Source organism: Oncorhynchus mykiss, chromosome 12 (genome assembly GCF_057628025.1).
Source record: "Oncorhynchus mykiss isolate SJ-2025 chromosome 12, ASM5762802v1, whole genome shotgun sequence".
Classification (NCBI taxonomy): Eukaryota; Metazoa; Chordata; class Actinopteri; order Salmoniformes; family Salmonidae; genus Oncorhynchus; species Oncorhynchus mykiss.
Window position 1 is genome coordinate 65,729,409 of NC_143033.1, and position 19,443 is coordinate 65,748,851.

At 41.7% G+C, this 19,443-nt stretch overlaps 2 protein-coding genes across 2 annotated transcripts; both read left to right on the plus strand.

Moving 5' to 3' along the window:
• The first annotated feature begins 322 nt into the window (after window positions 1–322).
• Window positions 323–18,117, plus strand: LOC110537940 (ferritin, middle subunit). The gene is made up of 5 exons (XM_090193008.1): window positions 323–714; window positions 1,009–1,155; window positions 5,457–5,582; window positions 5,853–6,025; window positions 17,943–18,117. Exons 1-4 carry the CDS (start codon window positions 607–609, stop codon window positions 6,006–6,008), a joined length of 537 nt encoding a protein of 178 aa, XP_090049134.1. The 5' UTR covers window positions 323–606; the 3' UTR covers window positions 6,009–6,025; window positions 17,943–18,117.
• LOC110537942 (ferritin, middle subunit) lies at window positions 10,609–18,117 on the plus strand. Its single transcript, XM_021624418.3, has 4 exons — window positions 10,609–10,962; window positions 11,270–11,416; window positions 17,341–17,466; window positions 17,762–18,117. Exons 1-4 carry the CDS (start codon window positions 10,861–10,863, stop codon window positions 17,915–17,917), a joined length of 531 nt encoding a protein of 176 aa, XP_021480093.2. The 5' UTR covers window positions 10,609–10,860; the 3' UTR covers window positions 17,918–18,117.
• Window positions 18,118–19,443: the final 1,326 nt, after the last annotated feature.

Below are 19,443 nucleotides of genomic sequence, written 5' to 3' on the forward strand. Positions count from 1 at the left end.
GGTTAGGGGCTCGTAAGTAAGCATTTCACTGAAAGGTCTACAGCTGTTGTATTTGGCCCAGGTGACTAATACAATTTTATTTTATTTTATTTTGGGTTACAGGGTGTGTTTAAGTGGTGGTGTTCCATGCTTTCATACTGTTGGCATGAAGTATGACTAAATAGATGTAAATAGTAGAGTATGGTATTTATTATATATTTTTTGTTGGTGTAGTGTTAGATGGTAGGGTATTTGTTGTATTTTGTGTTGTGTTGTGTTGTTTTTTAAATAAGCAAAGTATAAGGGAGTTATACTCCAGTCTAGTAGGTGGCGGTAATGCAACATGTATTGGATGCCAACCTGCGGTTAAATCTCATCGAAGAAGAGAGTCGATTTCACTGACGCGGTCCGCTTGGAACAATAAATAGAGCGAACAAGGCTCCTTCCAGTTCACAACTCTGGGAAGACGCATGAAGAACTTCTTGCTTCAACAGTGATTGAACGGAACTCTTCTGCCCGCCTCCCGCGCGATATAACATTCCGGATTGATAACGTAATAATTACTTTAACTGTTTTAGTAAAATAATCTAAGAATCTCTATATTTGTACCGTTCATTTTGATATAAAATGAAAATGGAGTCTCAGGTCCGCCAGAACTATCACCACGATTGCGAAGTTGCAATCAACCGGATGATCAACATGGAGATGTTTGCCTCTTATACTTACACTTCAATGGTAAGGGGACTGTAATTGGCTACCAAGAGGAACAGTTTGTTGCTTTACCTAGTATTATTATGCCTGAGCCTAAATATTTTTCTGTACGCCTAGGCAACAGCTTTGAGGTAGACGTGTCATTCAAATAACGCTCTGTCCAAGGATATGTTTATGAGTTTATCTCATTGACAGGTTAATTGGTAGGTTACCAATGATTTTCCGGATCCTATTGCTGTGTCAATCATGCTTAGATCCCTCAATAATAGAATGAGTTATATTTGACGTGTTTCTAAACACACTTGTTTATCCACCCAGGCTTTCTATTTCTCCCGTGACGATGTGGCTCTGCCTGGCTTCGCGCATTTCTTCAAGGAGAACAGCGACGAGGAGCTGGAGCACGCCGACAAGCTACTCTCCTTCCAGAACAAGAGAGGTGGACGCATTTTACTCCAGGACATCAAGGTGAGCACCTGAGCGTCGAAAAACACATTTACATTGTATACGGATAGAAAAAATAACGTACATTTCTTCGTGGAGGAGGGTTCTGTGGTTGAAGTGGTTCTTGTCTCAGTTGAAAAGGTTTTACCTGGAACCAGGTGGTTGAACTATAATCTATGACTATAAAGGGTTCTTTAGGACTTGCCAATCTAGGGACTTTTTTTTTTTTCTAACACTGAACTTCAAGTTGTTTTGGATGAGTAGTCATTCATGTTAATACTGTGTTCATTGTAAGGCAGGCCCTGTGTGGCTGCCCTGGTATTAGAGCAAGGTGACCAGAGGAGATAATGTCCTGACTGCTTAGGCCTGAACACACTGCCTCCTTTCCTTCATAACCACTGAACTGAAGAAGCACGAGGGGTGCAACTCATCTACTCTATCCAAACTCTCCCAGTGTTCATATGATCACTGGCCAATTTCAAATCAAATTGTATTGGTCACGTGCACTGACTACAACAGGTGTAGACTTTACGGTGACATGTGTACTTACTAGCTCATTCCCAACAATACAGAGTTAAAGATAAATATTTGCAAAAAAATGGAAATGGTAAAGAATAACAAGGCTTTATTCAAGTACTGAGACCATGTGCAGGGGTACGAGGTAGTTGAGATATAATACAGTAGGTAAGGGTTAAAAGTGACTAGGCGATCAGGATATGTGACTGGTGTCAATGTGTGTGGACTTATGTAGTGTGTGTGGGGGGGTGTAGACTAGTGAGTGCAAAATAAGTGGTTAAACTCATCTACTCAGACCCCTGTTTGCCTCCAGAACAGCCTGCATTTTTTTGGGACATTCTGCAAGGGGTCTGAAATGTTCCACAGGGATGTTGGGCCATGCTGACACGCTGAAATCAGGCAGTTGCTGCAGATATTACGGCGACGTAGTCTTGCTGTGAACAGCCCGTTCCATCTCGTCCCAAAGATTCTCTATTGGTTTGGGGACTGTGCAGCGAACTTAACTCGCTGTTCCAGGCAATGTTTTTCCACTCAATTGCCCGTGGGAGCCACTTGTTTTTATCTGATTGGCGTAGAGGTCGTCTGACTCATTTTTCAACGCCAATACCGATTATTGGAGGACCAGACAAAGCCGATACCGATTAATCGGCCTATTTGTAATGACACTTACAACAATACTGAATAAACACTAATTTTAACTTAATATAATACATCAATACAATCACTTTAGCCTTAAATAAATAATGAAATGTATTTAATTTGGTTTAAATAATGCAAAAAAAAAAGTGAAGGTAGAAGTGTAATATGTGCCAATGTATAAAAGCTAATGATTAAGTTCCTTGCTCAGAACATGAGAACATGTGAAAAGGAACCACCAGCTTTCCTATGAGTCTTCAATATTCCCAGGTAAGAAGTTTTAAGTTGTAGTTATTATGACTTTCTTTCTACCACTTGTATTTCATATTCCTTTGACTATTGGATGTTCTTATAGGCACTTTAGTATTGCCAGTGTAACGGTAAAGCTTCCGTCCCTCTCTCGCTCGAACCAGGAACACATCGAAAACAGCCACCCTCGAAGCATTGTTACCCATCTCTCCACAAAAGCCGCGGCCCTTGCAAGAAGGCAAGGGGAACAACTACTTCAAGGTCTCAAAGCGAGTGTCACTGATTGAAATGCTATTAGCACGCACCCCGCTAACTAGTTAGCCATTTCACATCGGTTACACCAGTCTAATCTCGGGAGTTGATAGGCTTGAAGTCACACACCGCTCAATGCTTTAAGCACAGTGATGAGCTGCTGGCAAACGCACAAAAGTCCTGTTTGAATGAATGCTTGCGAGCCAGCTGCTGCCTACCACCGCTCAGTAAGACTGCTCTATCAAATCATAGACTTCATTTTATCATAGTAACACAGAAATCAGCCTTAGGTCATTAATATGGTCAAATCCAGAAACGAACATTTCGAAAACAAAACGTTTATTCTTTCAGTTAAATACGGAACCGTTCCGTATTTTACCTAACGGGTGGCATACATAAGTCTAAATATTCCTGTTACATTGCACAACCTTCAATGTTATGTCATAATTATGTAATTAGTTAGCAACAAGTCAGACGACCCAAACTGCTGCATGTACCCTGACTCTGCGTGCAATCAACGCAAGAGAAGTGACAATTTCCCTAGTTAAATGAAATTCATGTTAGCAGGCAATATTAACTAATATGCAGTTTTAAAAATATATACTTGTGTATTGATTTTAAGGCGACGCTTATGTTTAGGTAGACATTGGTGTGTTTGTTAAATCACCAATTTGGTGAAGTATACTATGATTCAATGATAAATTAACATATGACTTAGATCCCGTTAACGGGATCGATATGACAGCAGCCAGTGATTGTGCAGGGCGCCAAGATCAAAACAGATCTCATAATTAAAATTCCTCAAACACACAAGTGTTTTACACCATTTTAAAGAAACTTATTAATACCACCAGTGTCCGATTTCAAAAAATGCTTTACAGCGAAAGCACACCTAAGGATTGTTAGGTCTGTACCTAGTCTTAGAAAAACAATTTTTCCAGCCAAAGAGTCACAAAAAGCAGAAATCACTAACATTTGATCATCAGATGACACTCATAGGACTTCATGTTACACAATACATGTTTTGTTCAATAAAGTTCATATTTATAGCCAACAATCTGTTTACATTGGCGCGTTACGTTCAGTAATGTTTTGCTTCCAAAACATCCAGTGATTTTGCAGAGCCACGTCAATTTACAGAAATGCTCATAATACATATTGATAAAAGATACAACTGTTATGCATGGAACTTTAGATTAACTTCTCCTTAATGCAACCGCTGTGTCAGATTTCAAAAAAGCTTTACCGAAAAAGCACACCATGCAATCGGAATTCAGCGCTCCGAAACAAAACGAGCCATACAGATATCCCCCATTTTGTGTAGTCAACAAAGTCAGAAAAAGCATTATAAATATTCACTTACCTTTTCTCTTCATCAGAATGGAATCCCAGTTCCACAATAAATGTTTGATTTGTTCGATGAAGTCCAGTTATGTCCAAATACCTCCATTTTGTTCGCGTTTAGCCCAGTAATCCAAATTCATGAGGCGCGAGCAGGCAAAGTCAAAAAGTTTTGTTACAGTCCGTAGAAACATGTCAAACGATCTATAGAATCAATCTTTAGGATGTTTTTATCATAAATCTTCAATAATGTTCCAACCGGAGAATTCCTTTGTGTTCAGAAATGCAATGGAACGCAAGCTAACTCTCACGTGAACGCGCGTGACCAGCTCACACCACTCTGGCAGACCTGACTCATTCAGCTCCCATTCCCCCTCCTTCACAGTAGGAGCATCAAACAAGGTTCTGAAGACTGTTGACATCTAGTGGAAGCCTTAAGAAGTGCATTATGACCCCGTAGCCTATCAAATAGTGTCTATGAGTTGAAAAACTACAAACCTCAGACTTCTTACTTCCTGGTTTGATTTTTCTGTTTTTTGCCTGCCATAAGAGTCCTGTTATACTCAGACATCATTGAAACAGTTTTAAAACTTCAGTGTTTCCTATCCAAATCTACTAATAATATTAGCAACTGGGCCTGAGTAGCAGGCAGTTTACTCCGGGAACCTTAATCATCCAAACTACTCAATACTGCCATAAGATGTTAAAAGGCACCACGTTGATTATATGCAACGCAGGACAAGCTAGATAATCTAGTAATAACTACACATGGTTGATGATAACTAGTGATTATGTTAAGATTGTATTTTTTATAAGATCGGTTTAATGCTAGTTAGCACCTTACCGTGGCTCCTTGCTGCACTCGCATAACAGGTAGTCAGCCTGCCACGCAGTCTCCTTGTGGAGTGCAATGTAATTGGCCGTGATCGGTGTCCAAAAATGCCGATTACCGATTGCTATGACATCTTGAAACTCGGCCATTCCGATTAATCGGTCGACCTCTAGATAGGAGTGGAACCCGGTGTGGTCGTCTGCTGCAATAGCCCATCCGTGAGTAGGATCGCCGAGTTGTGTGTTCTGAGCTGGGCTTCTGGAAACCTTTGGCGTTGCAAGCGCCATTCTCTATCGACTGAGCCACACCGGACCCATGATGTGCTTCATAAACTCCAGCTTATGTGGTTGTTCATAGTGACTGTTAAAATGACTAAATCTGGATCTTTCTGCATTGGTTCCAGTTTGTCCAATATACTGATTTAACCGTTGACTTTGAATTATGTATAGAAACATCTGCTAGTAGTCCCTAGACCTTCTGTGTTCACTGTCCTGTGTAGAAGCCAGAACGTGATGAGTGGGGCAATGGGCTGGAGGCCATGCAGTGTGCTCTGCAGCTGGAGAAGAATGTGAACCAGGCCCTGCTGGACCTGCACAAGATTGCCTCTGACAAGGTTGACCCCCATGTAAGTAATATCATCACATAGAATACAGGTACTGTCCCGGGAGATGGTCAGGTTGTTGTACCTCTGCTAACTAATTACACAGGATTGTGTGACCTGCCTCTTCAGACGTATGAATGCCACTTTACACACACTGCAGCTCGTGCAGGAGTTAGACAGCTGTAAACACCTCATTATCTGCCCTTATGCCATTACCAACAGGCGCTTGTGTGTTACTGTATCTACAATAGTCTGTATTCATTCTCTTTTCTGACCTGTGCTTTCCCTCTTTAGCTGTGTGACTTCCTGGAGACCCATTACCTGAATGAGCAGGTGGAGGCCATTAAGAAGCTGGGAGACCACATCACCAACCTCACCAAGATGGATGCTGTCAAAAACAAGATGGCAGAGTACCTGTTTGACAAGCACACCCTGGGAGGCCAGAGCTAAACTACTTCCATTCCCAGGTTACGGCCTCATGCCTCAGACCCAGGAATCCTGGCTTCTCTGATAGATCCTACTGGCTTTACATTTATAGGGAGGGGAGTGTTAAACTGGTGCAGTGCAACACAGCTGTAACATTGAGGTGTTTATGTTGACGACACTACTGTATTTTGGAGACAAGACATCTTGTAAAACAATTAAAAAGATCGCTGAAGGTTGATGTTTTCTAAGTGTTGACCTGTAGTAATGGATTTTGTATCAGTCTATTGAGGTGCTTTGCCCTTTTACTGAGCATCTTCATACCAATGATAAATACTGGCAATTGTAGATCTACTAGTGACTGAGGGTCATAACAATAGGGAAAGTTCAACATGTTTTATAAAGGACATTACCTCTCATCAGAAGGCAAGAAATGTGAGACCACGTCAATTACGGGCCCAACTGTCAACTCTACCCATAAAAGTGAAATGGGTAACTACAGTCAATGTAGACCTGAACTCTGTGCATCTCAAAAGGTTATTAGACAGCCTTGAGGTAAATCCATATGCCGCATTCCTCTAGTGATGGGAAGTTTGGCTCTTACTGACCAAATAATTCTGTACTCATTTTGTTTCAGTTGGTGATGCCCAATAGTCCTACCTAACTGAATTATCAAAATAATAATCCTAAAGCCTCGTTCACCATAAGGGGCTTATTGAAGCTGTCATATGGTTGCAAAGCTACTGGTAAATTACTGAAGTCTTCTGTAATTAACAGGCAGTTTAACTTTGGTAATTTATACTTTAACTTAAAATATATTTTTAATGTGTCCGTATAGTACATGGGTTTCTATTGGCTAGACCAGGTGGTTGAAGGGGAAAATAGCCTAATGTGTTTGATCAACGATGGCATTTGCAATAATTCTCCAACTCATCAATTTCTTAACACAACTGCCACCAACATTGACAGCCATGAAATACTGACATGGTAAAATAATTGAGTAAATATTTTTTAAAGGTAATGGTTTTCACTAAGTTGATGGTTTACTTTGGGGTAATGTTTTTTGTCTATTTTTAAAGTATATTTTACGTGTGATAAAGCTACATGGGGGGCCTGAGATTTGTGAGAATCAGAAGTACCCAAAAAGGCCACTAGAAAGCACTTGACTAAATGACATGTTCCTTTACATTTACAAACATTCGCGTTATGGATCCCAATTACCTGCTCTCAAGGCAGCAGCTACTCTTCCTGGGGTCCAGCGAAATAAAGGCAATTCTATACATTAAAGTTACATTACAAAACAGATGTCGCCACACGTGTTTGCCCTCAGGCCACTACTCTACCACATATCGACAACACAAAATACATGTGCGTGTCTATAGTGCATATGTGTCTCCACACTCCCCGCTGCCCAATAAGTTGTATCTAACTATTTTTAAATCTAATTTACTGTTTGCATGACTTGATGTGGAATAGTAGCCATGTCATGTCTCTCTGTAGTACTGTGCACCTCCCGTAGTCTGTTCTGGACTTGGGGACTGTGATGAGGCATGTCTTGTGGGGTATGCATTGGTGTCTGAGTTGTGTGCTAGTAGTTTAAACTGACAGCTCGGTGCATTCAACATGTCAATACTTCTCATAAATACAAGTAGTGATTAAGTAAATCTCTCTACTTTGAGCCATGAGAGATTGACATGTATAATAATGTTAGCTCTCTGTGTACATTTAAGGGTGAGCCGTGCTGCCCAGTTTTTCGCCAATTGTAATTTTCCTAAGTCCATCTTTTTGGCACCTGACCACACGACTGGACAGTAGTCCAGGTATGACAATACTAGGGCCTGTAGGATCTACCTTGTTGATCGTTGTTAAGAAGGCAGAGCAGTGCTTTATTATGGACAGACCTCTCCCCGTCTTAGTTATTGTTGTATCAATATGTTTTGACCATGACAGTTTACAATCTAGGGTAACTCCAATAAATTTAGTCTCAACTTGTTACATTTCCACATTATGTTTAATTTTTGTAAAAAAAAATTATGTTTCTGAGTTAAATACTTATAATTATATTTTGTTGACCTTTATTTAACTAGGCAAGTCAGTTAAGAACAACTTATTATTTACAATGACAGCCTAACCAGTCCCTGGTTCAAATCCAGGCTGGATTATATCCCATGGAGCGGTGCACAATTGACCCAGTGTTTTCCATGGTAGGCTGTCATTGTAAATAATAAGGGACTGGTTCAAGAGTGGTACCTCTTGCACTGAGATGCAGTGCCTTAGACCACTGCACCACTTGGGAGCCAATTGAATTGGGATCTTCCGAGTTAGGGGAGAGTTTGGCCGGGGGAGGCCGTCATTGTAAAATACGAATTTGTTATTTTTTTATTTAACTTTTATTTACCTACGCAAGTCAGTTGAGAGCAAATTCTTATTTACAATCATGGCCTATCGTGGCCAAACCCTAACCCGGACGGCGCTAGGCCAATTGTGTGCCACCCTGTGGGACTCACAATCACGGCCGGTTGTGATACAGCCTGGGTTTGTAGTGACGCCTCTAACACTGAGAGTTATGGAATGGTTAACCATTTACAGTATTACTTACTGTTTATAACTTTTTGCGGCTGGTCACATGATGGACCTGGTTGTGACAACTTAACACATGTTCTCTGGGTTGAACATTACAGAAAAGATTTGCATAAAATATTTGCATATAAAATAAAAATATACTTTGTAAAATACTATTTTAATGCACTGTTTACCCTTCTGCTAAAACAAGGTCACCTAGAACAACCTGGACTCAGGGGTAGACGTAACGTAGTAAATGTAAATCTGGGATACTCCAATTAGCATGATATGTTTTGATTGGTATGTATTCATTTGTTGAAGTCCATTATCCATTTCTTATGTTATGTTACAAACTGCATTTTGTACAATGTGTTAAGAATTTGAAAACATATGATATGAATTCCAATTTGTTGTGGCTAACGTTAGGTTGGTTTATCAACTCCCAACCACTTGTTTCTTAACCACACGACTATTTTAAAGTTGACAGGAGAGGAGTATGTCACTGCATGAAGATGTTCTACCGAGATTTGAACTCCGATCGCAGGATTCAGAGTCCTGAACCATCAAACCCAACACAGAGTATTTTCTGAAGTGTTCAGATTTTCCTGTCATTTGTTCCCCCGGCTGAACAGTTGGAGATGAGATGATTGGTAGGCCATGTGAATAATTCAGCACAAAATCAAGGAAGGTTCTACTGATATTTGAACTCGGATCACTGGATCCAAAGAGCAGCTTGCTGAGCATCACATCATATTCTAAATCCAATTGGGAATTGTACATGAACAAATTGATGCGTTTTTTTTTTTGCAAATGTGGACTGTCATTCCTTCACATGTTGCAAATACTTCCAACAGACAACAATCTTTGGACAGCTATATTCTAGGTCCACGAGGCAGAGTAATTCACATGGTAGGTCGTACCGAGATTTGAACTCGGAATGCAGGAATCAGATTCCTGAGTGATAACTTTTACAGCGTTTAACCCTGTACTGAACACTCTCTGAAGGGTTCAGATTGTATTGTCCTTGGTTCATCGGAAAAACACAGAAAATATTTTCTTGCCTGAACCGGTATGAACTGGGCTACCCTACCATGTAACAACTTGGAAATACGCATATTTCCAACACGATTGATGTGATGAGGGAGAAAAAAATATTGAATATTTTCAGTTCTTTCGGGGCAGCAAGTTTTCAATTAACAAATGTAATAAGCGTTTCCTGTAGGCTAGCCAATCGTGCGTACTGAAGACTGCTTATCTACTCCCACCCACTTGTTTCTTAACCACACAACCATTTTAAAGTTGACAGGAGAGGAGTATGTCACTGCATGAAGATGGTTGGTCATGGTTGAGGTTTCCAGGGTTAGAGTAACATCAGTGCAGAAGTTGTCATATGCTGAGGCAGTTAGGAAGTAGAGGAAGATGGGTCAAGGGGGTGAGATCCTAAGAGGAGGGGTGTGAATAGTAGATCTGTACCAGTACAGAGGGATGAACCAACAAGTGATATATTTTTCAGTAAGATTGGACATTTTTGGCATGTATAGTAATGGTAATCAACTGTACTGCAGGAATGGAACGTAAAGTCGGAGGAAAGTAGAGGTTAAGGTGGCAGCTGCAGAGAGGTATTTGGGTGTGCGAGACTTGACATCAGAATAGTTTTTATTTCATATCTCTTATTCTTATCTGTATTTTTTTTAACTGCACTGTCGGTTAGGGGCTCGTAAGTAAGCATTTCACTGAAAGTTCTACTGTTGTATTTGGCGCATGTGACTAATAAAATTTGATTGGATTAATTTTGAGTTACAGCGTGTTTTAAGTGGTGGTGTCCCCTCCTTTCATGCTGTTGGCCTGAAGTACGACTAAATAGATGTAAATAGGGGAGTATGGTATTTATTATATATATTTTTGTGAGTGTAGTGTTAGATGGTAGGGTATTTGTTGTATTTTTTGTTGTATGGTTGTTGAATAAAAAATATAAAAAAGCTAAGTATAAGGGAGTTATACTCCAGTCTAGTAGGTGGCGGTAATGCAACATTTATTGGATGCCAACCTGCCATTAAATCTCATCGAATAAGTTCGATTTCACTGACGCGGTCCGCTTGGAACAATAAATAGAGCGAACAAGGCTCCTTCCAGTTCACAACTCTGGGAAGACGCATGAAGAACTTCTTGCTTCAACAGTGATTGAACGGAACTCTTCTGCCCGCCTCCCGCGCAATATAACATTCCGGACTGATAACGTAATAATTACTTGAACTGTCTTAGTAAAATAATCTAAGAATCTCTATATTTGTACCGTTAATTTTGATATAAAATTAAAATGGAGTCTCAGGTCCGCCAGAACTATCACCACGATTGCGAAGTTGCCATCAACCGGATGATCAACATGGAGATGTTTGCCTCTTATACTTACACTTCAATGGTAAGGGGACTGTAATTGGCTACCAAGAGGAACAGTTTGTTGCTTTACCTAGTATTATTATGCCTGAGCCTAAATATTTTTCTGTACGCCTAGGCAACTGCTTTGAGGTAGACGTGTCATTCAAATAAAGCTCATAAATATATCCTTGGACAGAGCGTATCTCCTTGACAGGTTAATTGGCAGGTTAAAAATTCGGCTAATGATTTTCCGGATCATATTGCTGATTCAATCATGTTTAGATCCCTCACTAATAGAATGCGTCCTGTTTGACAGTTGTTTCTAAACACACTTTTGTCTGTCCACCCAGGCTTTCTATTTCTCCCGCGACGATGTGGCTCTGCCTGGCTTCGCGCATTTCTTCAAGGAGAACAGCGACGAGGAGCTGGAGCACGCCGACAAGCTACTCTCCTTCCAGAACAAGAGAGGTGGACGCATTTTACTCCAGGACATCAAGGTGAGCACCTGAGCGTCGAAAACACATTTACATTGTATACGGATAGAAAAAAGAACGTACATTTCTTCGTGGAGGAGGGTTCTGTGGTTGAAGTGGTTCTTGTCTCAGTTGAAAAGGTTTTACCTGGAACCAGGTGGTTGATCTATAATCTATGACTATAAAGGGTTCTTTAGGACTTGCCAATCTAGGGACTTTTTTTTTCTTTCTAACACTGAACTTCAAGTTGTTTTGGATGAGTAGTCATTCATGTTAATACTGTGTTCATTGTAAGGCAGGCCCTGTGTGGCTGCCCTGGTATTAGAGCAAGATGACCAGAGGAGATAATGTCCTGACTGCTTAGGCCTGAACACACTGCCTCCTTTCCTTCATAACCACTGAACTGAAGAAGCACGAGGGGTGCAACTCCATCTACTCTATCCAAACTCTCCCAGTGTTCATATGATCACTGGCCAATTTCAAATCAAATTGTATTGGTCACGTGCACTGACTACAACAGGTGTAGACTTTACGGTGACATGTGTACTTACTAGCTCATTCCCAACAATGCAGAGTTAAAGAAATATTTGCTAAATAAAAATGGAAATGGTAAAGAATAACAAGGCTTTAAACAAGTACTGAGACCATGTGCAGGGGTATGAGGTAGTTGAGAGAATACAGTAGTTAAGGCATAAAAGTGACTATGCGATCAGGATATGTCACTGGTGTGAATATGCGTGTGGGCTTACAGTGGGGCAAAAAAGTATTTAGTCAGCCACCAATTGTGCAAGTTCTCCCACTAAAAGATGAGAGGCCTGTAATTTTCATAGGTCCACTTCAACTATGACAGACAAAATGGGAAGAAAAAAAATCCAGAATCACATTGTAGGATTGTTAATGAATTTATTTACAAATTATGGTGGAAAAATAAGTGTTTGGTCAATAACAAAAGTTTATCTCAATACTTTGTTATATACCCTTTGTTGGTTATGACAGAGGTCAAATGTTGTCTGTAAGTGTTCACAAGGTTTTCACAAACTGTTGCTGGTATTTTGGCTCATTCCTCCATGCAGATCTCCTCTAGAGCAGTGATGTTTTGGGGCTGTTGCTGGGCAACACGGACTTTCAACTCCGTCCAAAGATTTTCTATGGGGATGTGAGATCTGGAGACTGGCTAGGCCACTCCAGGACCTTGAAATGCTTCTTACGAAGCCACTCCTTCGTTGCCTGGGCGGTGTGTTTGGGATCATTGTCATGCTGAAAGACCCAGCCACGTTTCATCTTCAATGCCCTTGCTGATGGAAGGAGGTTTTCACTCCAAATCTCACGATAAATTCATTCTTTCCTTTACACGGATCAGTCGTCCTGGTCTCTTTGCAGAAAAACAGCCCCAAAGCATGATGTTTCCACCCCCATGCTTCACAGTAGGTATGATGTTCTTTGGAGGACAAAGAATGCTGAGTTACATCCAAACACGACGAGTTTAGTTTTTACCAATAAGTTCTATTTTGGATTGATCTGACCATATGACATTCTCCCAATCTTCTTCTGGATCATCCAAATGCTCTCTAGTGAACTTCAGACGGGCCTGGACATGTACTGGCTTAAGCAGGGAGACACGTCTGGCACTGCAGGATTTGAGTCCCTGGCGGCGTAGTGTTACTGATGGTAGGCTTTGTTACTTTGGTCCCAGCTCTCTGCAGGTCATTCACTAGGTCCCCCCCTGTGTGGTTCTGGGATATTTGCTCACCGTTCTTATCATTTTGACCCCACGGGGCGAGATCTTGCGTGGAGCCCCAGATCGAGGGAGATTATCAGTGATCCTTTGTCTTCCATTTCCTAATAATTGCTCCCACAGTTGATTTCTTCAAACCAAGCTGCTTACCTATTGCAGATTCAGTCTTCCCAGCCTGGTGCAGGTCTACAATTTTGTTTCTGGTGTCCTTTGACAGCTCTTTGGTCTTGGCCATAGTGGAGTTTGGAGTGTGACTGTTTGAGGTTGTGGACAGGTGTCTTTTATACTAATAACAAGTTCAAACAGGTGCCATTAATACAGGCAACGAGTGGAGGACAGAGGAGCCTCTTAAAGAAGTTATAGGTCTATGAGAGACAAAAATTGCTTGTTTGTAGGTGACCAAATACTTATTTTCCACCATAATTTTCAAATAAATTCATTAAAAATCCTACAATGTGATTTTCAGGATTTTTTTCTTCTTATTTTGTCTGTCATAGTTGAAGTGTACCTGTGGTGAAAATTACAGGCATCTTCTTTTAGTGGGAGAACTTGCACAATTTGTGGCTGACTAAATACTTTTTTGCCCCACTGTATGTAGTGTGTGGGGGTATAGACTAGTGAGTGCAAAATAAGTGGTTAAACCCATCTACTCAGACCCCTGTTTGCCTCCAGAACAGCCTGCATTATTTTTGGGACCTTCTACAAGGGGTCAAACGTTCCACAGGGATGTTGGTCCATGCTGAAATCAGGCAGTTGCTGCAGATATTATGGTGCTGTAGTCTTGCTGTCAACAGCCCGTTCCATCTCGTCCCAAAGATTCTCTATTGGTTTGAGGACTGTGCAGTGAACTTAACTCGCTGTTCCAGGCAATGTTTTTCTACTCAATTGCCCGCTGGAGCCACTTGTTTTTAGCTGATAGGCGTAGAGGTCGACTGATTAACTTCCGCGACGCATTTAAGGCCCTCCCCCGCCCTCCTTTCGGAAAAGCTGACCACAACTCCATTTTGTTGCTTCCTGCCTACAGACAGAAACTAAAACAAGAAGCTCAGGTCTGTTCAACGCTGGTCCGACCAATCTGATTCCACGCTTCAAGACCGCTTCGGTCACGTGGATTGGGATATGTTCCGCATTGCGTCCAACAACATTGATGAATACGCTGATTCGGTGAGCGAGTTCATTAGAAAGTGCATTGATGTTGTTCCCATAGCAACGATAAAAAAAATCCCCAAACCAGAAACTGGATTCATGGCAGCATTCGTGTGAAACTGAAAGCGCAAACCACTGCTTTTAACCAGGGAAAGGTGACCGGAAACATGACCGAATACAGTGTAGCTATTCCCTCCCCAAGGCAATCAAACAAGCTAAGCGTCAGTATAGAGACAGTCACAATTCAACGGCTCAGACACAAGGTATGTGGCAGGGTCTACAGTCAATCACGGATTACAAAAAGAAAACCAGCCCCGTCACGGACCAGGATGTCTTGCTCCCAAAGGCAGGCTACATTTTTTTGCCTGCTTTGAGGACAATACAGTGCCACTGACACGGCCTGCTACCAAAACCTGCCGACTCTATTTCACTGCAGCCGACGTGAGTAAAACATTTAAACTTGTTAACCCTTGCAAGGCTGCAGGCCCAGACGGCATCCCCAGCCACATCCTCAGAGCATGCCAGACCAGCTGGCAGATGTGTTTACGGACACATTCAATCAATCCTTATCCCAGTCTGCTGTTCCCACATGCTTCAAGAGGGCCACCATTGTCCCTGTTCCCAAGAAAGCTAAGGTAACTGAGCTAAACGACTACCGCCCTGTAGCACTCACTTCCGTCATCATGAAGTGTTTGAGAGACTAGTCAAGTACCAGATCACCTCCACCCTAGACTCACTCCAATTTGCTTACCGCCCAAATAGGTCCACAGACGACGTAATCTCAACCACACTGCCCTAACCCATCTGGACGAGGAATACCTATATGAGAATGCTGTTCGACTACAGCTCAGCATTTAACACCATAGTACCCTCAACTCGTCATCAAGCTCGAGACCCTGGGTCTCGACCCCGCCCTGTGCAACTGGGTACTTGACTTCCTGACGGGCCGCCCCCAGGTAGTGAGGGTAGGTTACAACATCTCCACCCCGCTGGTCCTCAACACCGTGGCCCCACAAGGGTGCGTTCTGAGCCCTCCCCTGTACTCCCTGTTCACCCATGACTGTGTGGCCACGCACGCCTCCAACTCAATCATCAAGTTTGCGGACGACACTACAGTGGTAGGCTTGATTACCAACAATGACGAGACGGCCTACAGGGAGGAGGTGAGGGCCCTCGACTGTGGTGTCAGGAAAATAACCTCACACTCAACAAAACAAAGGAGATGATTGTTGACGTCAGGAAACCGCAGAGGGAGCACCCCACTATCCACATCGATGGGACAGTAGTGGAGAGGGTAGTATCAAGTTCCTCGGTGTATGCATCACGGACAAACTGAATTGGTCCACCCACACAGACAGCGTTGTGAAGAAGGCGCAGCAGCGCCTCTTCAACCTCAGGAGGCTGAAGAAATTCAGCTTGACACCAAAAGCACTCACAAACTTTTAGATGCACAATCGAGAGCATCCTGTTGGGCTGTATCTCCGCCTGGTACGGCAACTGCTCCGCCCACAACCGTAAGGCTCTCCAGAGGGTAGTGAGGTCTGCACAACGCAAACTACCTGCCCTCCAGGACACCTACACCACCCGATGTCACAGGAAGGCCATAAAGATCATCAAGGACAACAACCACCCGGGCCACTGCCTGTTCACCCCGCTATCATCCAGAAGGTGGTCTGTACAGGTGCATCAAAGCAGGGACCGAGAGACTGAAAAACAGCTTCTATCTCAAGGCCATCAGACTGTTAAACAGCCACCACTGACATTGAGTGGCTGCTGCCAACACACTCACTCAACTCCAGCCACTTTAATAATGGGAATTGATGTAAAATATATCACTAGCCACTTTAAACAATGCTACTTAATATAATGTTTACATTACTCATCTCATATGTATATACTTTCCTCGACACCATCTACTGCATCTTGCCTATGCTGTTCTGTACCATCACTCATTCTCACTCATATTTATGTACATATTCTTTATCCCTTTACGTGTGTGTGTAAGGTAGTAGTTTAGGAATTGTTAGATTACTCGCTGGTAATTACTGCATTGTCGGAACTAGAAGCACAAGCATTTCGCTACACTCGCATTAACATCTGCTAACCATTTGTGTGACAAATCGATTTGATTATAATTTTTCAGCGCCGATACCGATCATTGGAGTACCAGAAAAAGTCGATAGAAAAAGGACGATTAATTTGGAATAATGACAATTACAACACTGAATGAACAATTATTTTAACTTAATGTAATACGTCAATACAATAATTTTAGCCTCAAATAAATGAGACATTTTCAATATGGTTTAAATAATGCAAAAAAAGTGTTGAAGGTAAAAGTGCAATATGTGCCATGTAAAAAAAGCTAACGTTTAAGTTCCTTGCTCAGAACATATGAAGCTGTTGGTTCCTTTTCACGAGTCTTCAATATTCCCAGGTAAGTTGTTTTAGGTTGTAGTTATTGTAGGACTATTTCTCTCTATACCATTTGTATTCCATATACAGTGGGGAGAACAAGTGTTTGATACACTGATTTTGCAAGTTTTCCTACTTACAAAGCATGTAGAGGTCTGTCATTTTTATCATAGGTACACTTCAACTTTTTGAGGCAGAATCTAAAACAAATCCAGAAAATCACATGATTTGTAATTAATTAGCATTTTATTGCATGACAAGTATTTGATCACCTACCAACCAGTAAGACTTCCGGCTCTCACAGACCTGTTAGGAGGGCTTCTTAAAGAGAAACTGTTCTCCACCCATTACCTGTATTAACGTCGTCTGCTGTAATAGCCCATCCGTGAGTAGGATCGCCGAGTTGTGTGTTCTGAGCTGGGCTTCTGGAAACACCTTTGTTGCAAGCGCCGTTCTCTATCGACTGAGCCACACCATGATATGCTAGATTTTATGAAGCACATGTGGTTTTTCATAGTGACTGTTAAATATTGTAATTTTATCTTTCTGCATTTTCCTGTTTGTCAATTAAGTCAGTTATACTTATTTATCTATGTATAGAAACATCTGCTAGTAGTCCCTAACCCTCCTGTGTTCTCTCTGTCCTGTGTAGAAGCCAGAACGTGATGAGTGGGGCAATGGGCTGGAGGCCATGCAGTGTGCTCTGCAGCTGGAGAAGAATGTGAACCAGGCCCTGCTGGACCTGCACAAGATTGCCTCAGACAAGGTTGACCCCCATGTAAGTTATGGTGGAACCACATGTATGTATCACATAGAATACAGGTACTGTCCCAGGAGATCAGGTTTTTGTCGCTCTGCTAACTAATGACACATGATTGTGACCTGCCTCTTCACACACACACGATAGTCCACAGACTCATGAATGCCACTATACACAATGCAGCTCATGCAGGAGTTAGTCAGCTGTAAACACCTCATTATCTGCCCTTATGCCATTACCACCAGGCGCTTGTGTGTTACTGTATCTACGATAGTCTGTAGTCATTCTCTTTTCTGACCTGTTTTCCCTCTAGCTGTGTCACTTCCTGGAGACCCATTACCTGAATGAGCAGGTGGAGGCCATTAAGAAGCTGGGTGACCACATCACCAACCTCACCAAGATGGATGCTGTCAAAAACAAAATGGCAGAGTACCTGTTTGACAAGCACACCCTGGGAGGCCAGAGCTAAACCACTTGCAGGCTACGGCCTCCAGCCTCAGACCAGGACTCCTGGCTTCTCTGATAGATCCTACTGGCTTTACATTTATAGGGAGGGGAGTATTAAACTGGTGCAGTGCAACACAGCTGTGACATTATGTTTTTGTTGACAACACTACTGTATTTTGGAGGCAAGGCTTCTTGTAAAACAAATAAAAAAAGATCACTGAAGTTTGTTTTCTAAGTGTTGACCTGTAGTAATGGATGTTGTATCAGTCTATTCAGGTTCTTTGCTCTTTTACTGAGCATCTTCATACCAGTGATAAATACTGATAATTGGAGACCTACTAGTAGCTGAGGGTCATAACAATAGACGTTTAACATGAGGTTTTATAAAGGATGTTACCTCTCACCACAGAGGGCAATATTACAAGAAATGTGACAGACACCATGCCAATTAAGGGCCCAACTGTCAACTCTACCCATAAAAGTGAAATGGGTAACTACAGTCAATGTAGACCTTAACTTAACTGCATCTCAACAGGTTATTAGACAGCCTCGAGGTAAATCTGTATGCCGCATGGGGTTGCAGCGTAGCCTAGTGGTTAGTGTTGGACTAGTAACTGACAGGTTGGAAGATTGAATCCCTGAGCTGACAAGCTACAAATCTGTCTTCTGCCCCTGAACAAGGCAGTTAACCCACTGTTCCTAGGCCATCATTTGAAAATAAGAATTTGTTCTTAACTGACTTCCCTAGTTAAAGGTAAAATACATTTCTCTAGTGATGGGAAGTTCAGCTCTTACTGACACAAAATAAATCTTGACTCATTTTGTTTCAGTTGCTAATGCCCAACAGTTCTCCTACCAGCAAACTAACTGAATAATCACAATAGTAATCCTAATGCCTCTCGTTCACCAAGGGCTTATTGGAGCTGTCATGGTTGCAAAGCTACTGGTAATTTACCAAAATTACTGACGTGTTCTGTAATTAACAGGCAGTCTAACTTTGGTAATTTATACTTTAACTGAAAATATTGCCACTTTTCATGTGTCCATATAGTACATGGGTTTCTAGTGGATAGACCAGGTGGTTGAAGGGGAAAATAGCCTGAAGTGTCTGATCAACAATGGCATTTTCAATAATTCTGCCACTCATCCATTTTTCTTTACACAACTGCCACCAACATTTACAACCATGAAATACTGACCTGGTAAAATTGAGTACATTTTTAAAAATTAAAGGTAATGGTTTTCACTAAGTTGGTTTATTTAGGGTAATGTTTTGTCTATTGTAAAGTTTATTTTACATGTGATAAAACCACACGGAGGGCCTGAGATTTGTGATAATCTGAAGTACCCAAAAGGCCACTAGATGGCACCTGACTAAATTACATGTTCCTTAATTAACAAACATTTGTGTTATAGATCCCCTTTCCCTGCTGTCAAGGCAGCAGCTACTCTTCCTGGGTTCCAGTGACATAAAGGCAGTTCTATACATTAAAAACGTTACATTACGAAACAGATTTCACCACACACGTGTTTGCCCTCAGGCCACTA

Excerpts from the sequence above, each read along its gene's own strand:
- LOC110537940 (XM_090193008.1), top strand. The coding sequence starts at position 607 with ATGAAAATGGAGTCTCAGGTCCGCCAGAACTATCACCACGATTGCGAA. Across the intron at positions 715-1,008 it reads CTTATACTTACACTTCAATG|GCTTTCTATTTCTCCCGTGA; the intron begins GTAAGGGGACTG and ends TTATCCACCCAG. Across the intron at positions 5,583-5,852 it reads CTGACAAGGTTGACCCCCAT|CTGTGTGACTTCCTGGAGAC; the intron begins GTAAGTAATATC and ends TTCCCTCTTTAG.
- LOC110537942 (XM_021624418.3), top strand. The coding sequence starts at position 10,861 with ATGGAGTCTCAGGTCCGCCAGAACTATCACCACGATTGCGAAGTTGCC. Across the intron at positions 11,417-17,340 it reads TTTTACTCCAGGACATCAAG|AAGCCAGAACGTGATGAGTG; the intron begins GTGAGCACCTGA and ends TGTCCTGTGTAG. Across the intron at positions 17,467-17,761 it reads CAGACAAGGTTGACCCCCAT|CTGTGTCACTTCCTGGAGAC; the intron begins GTAAGTTATGGT and ends TTTTCCCTCTAG.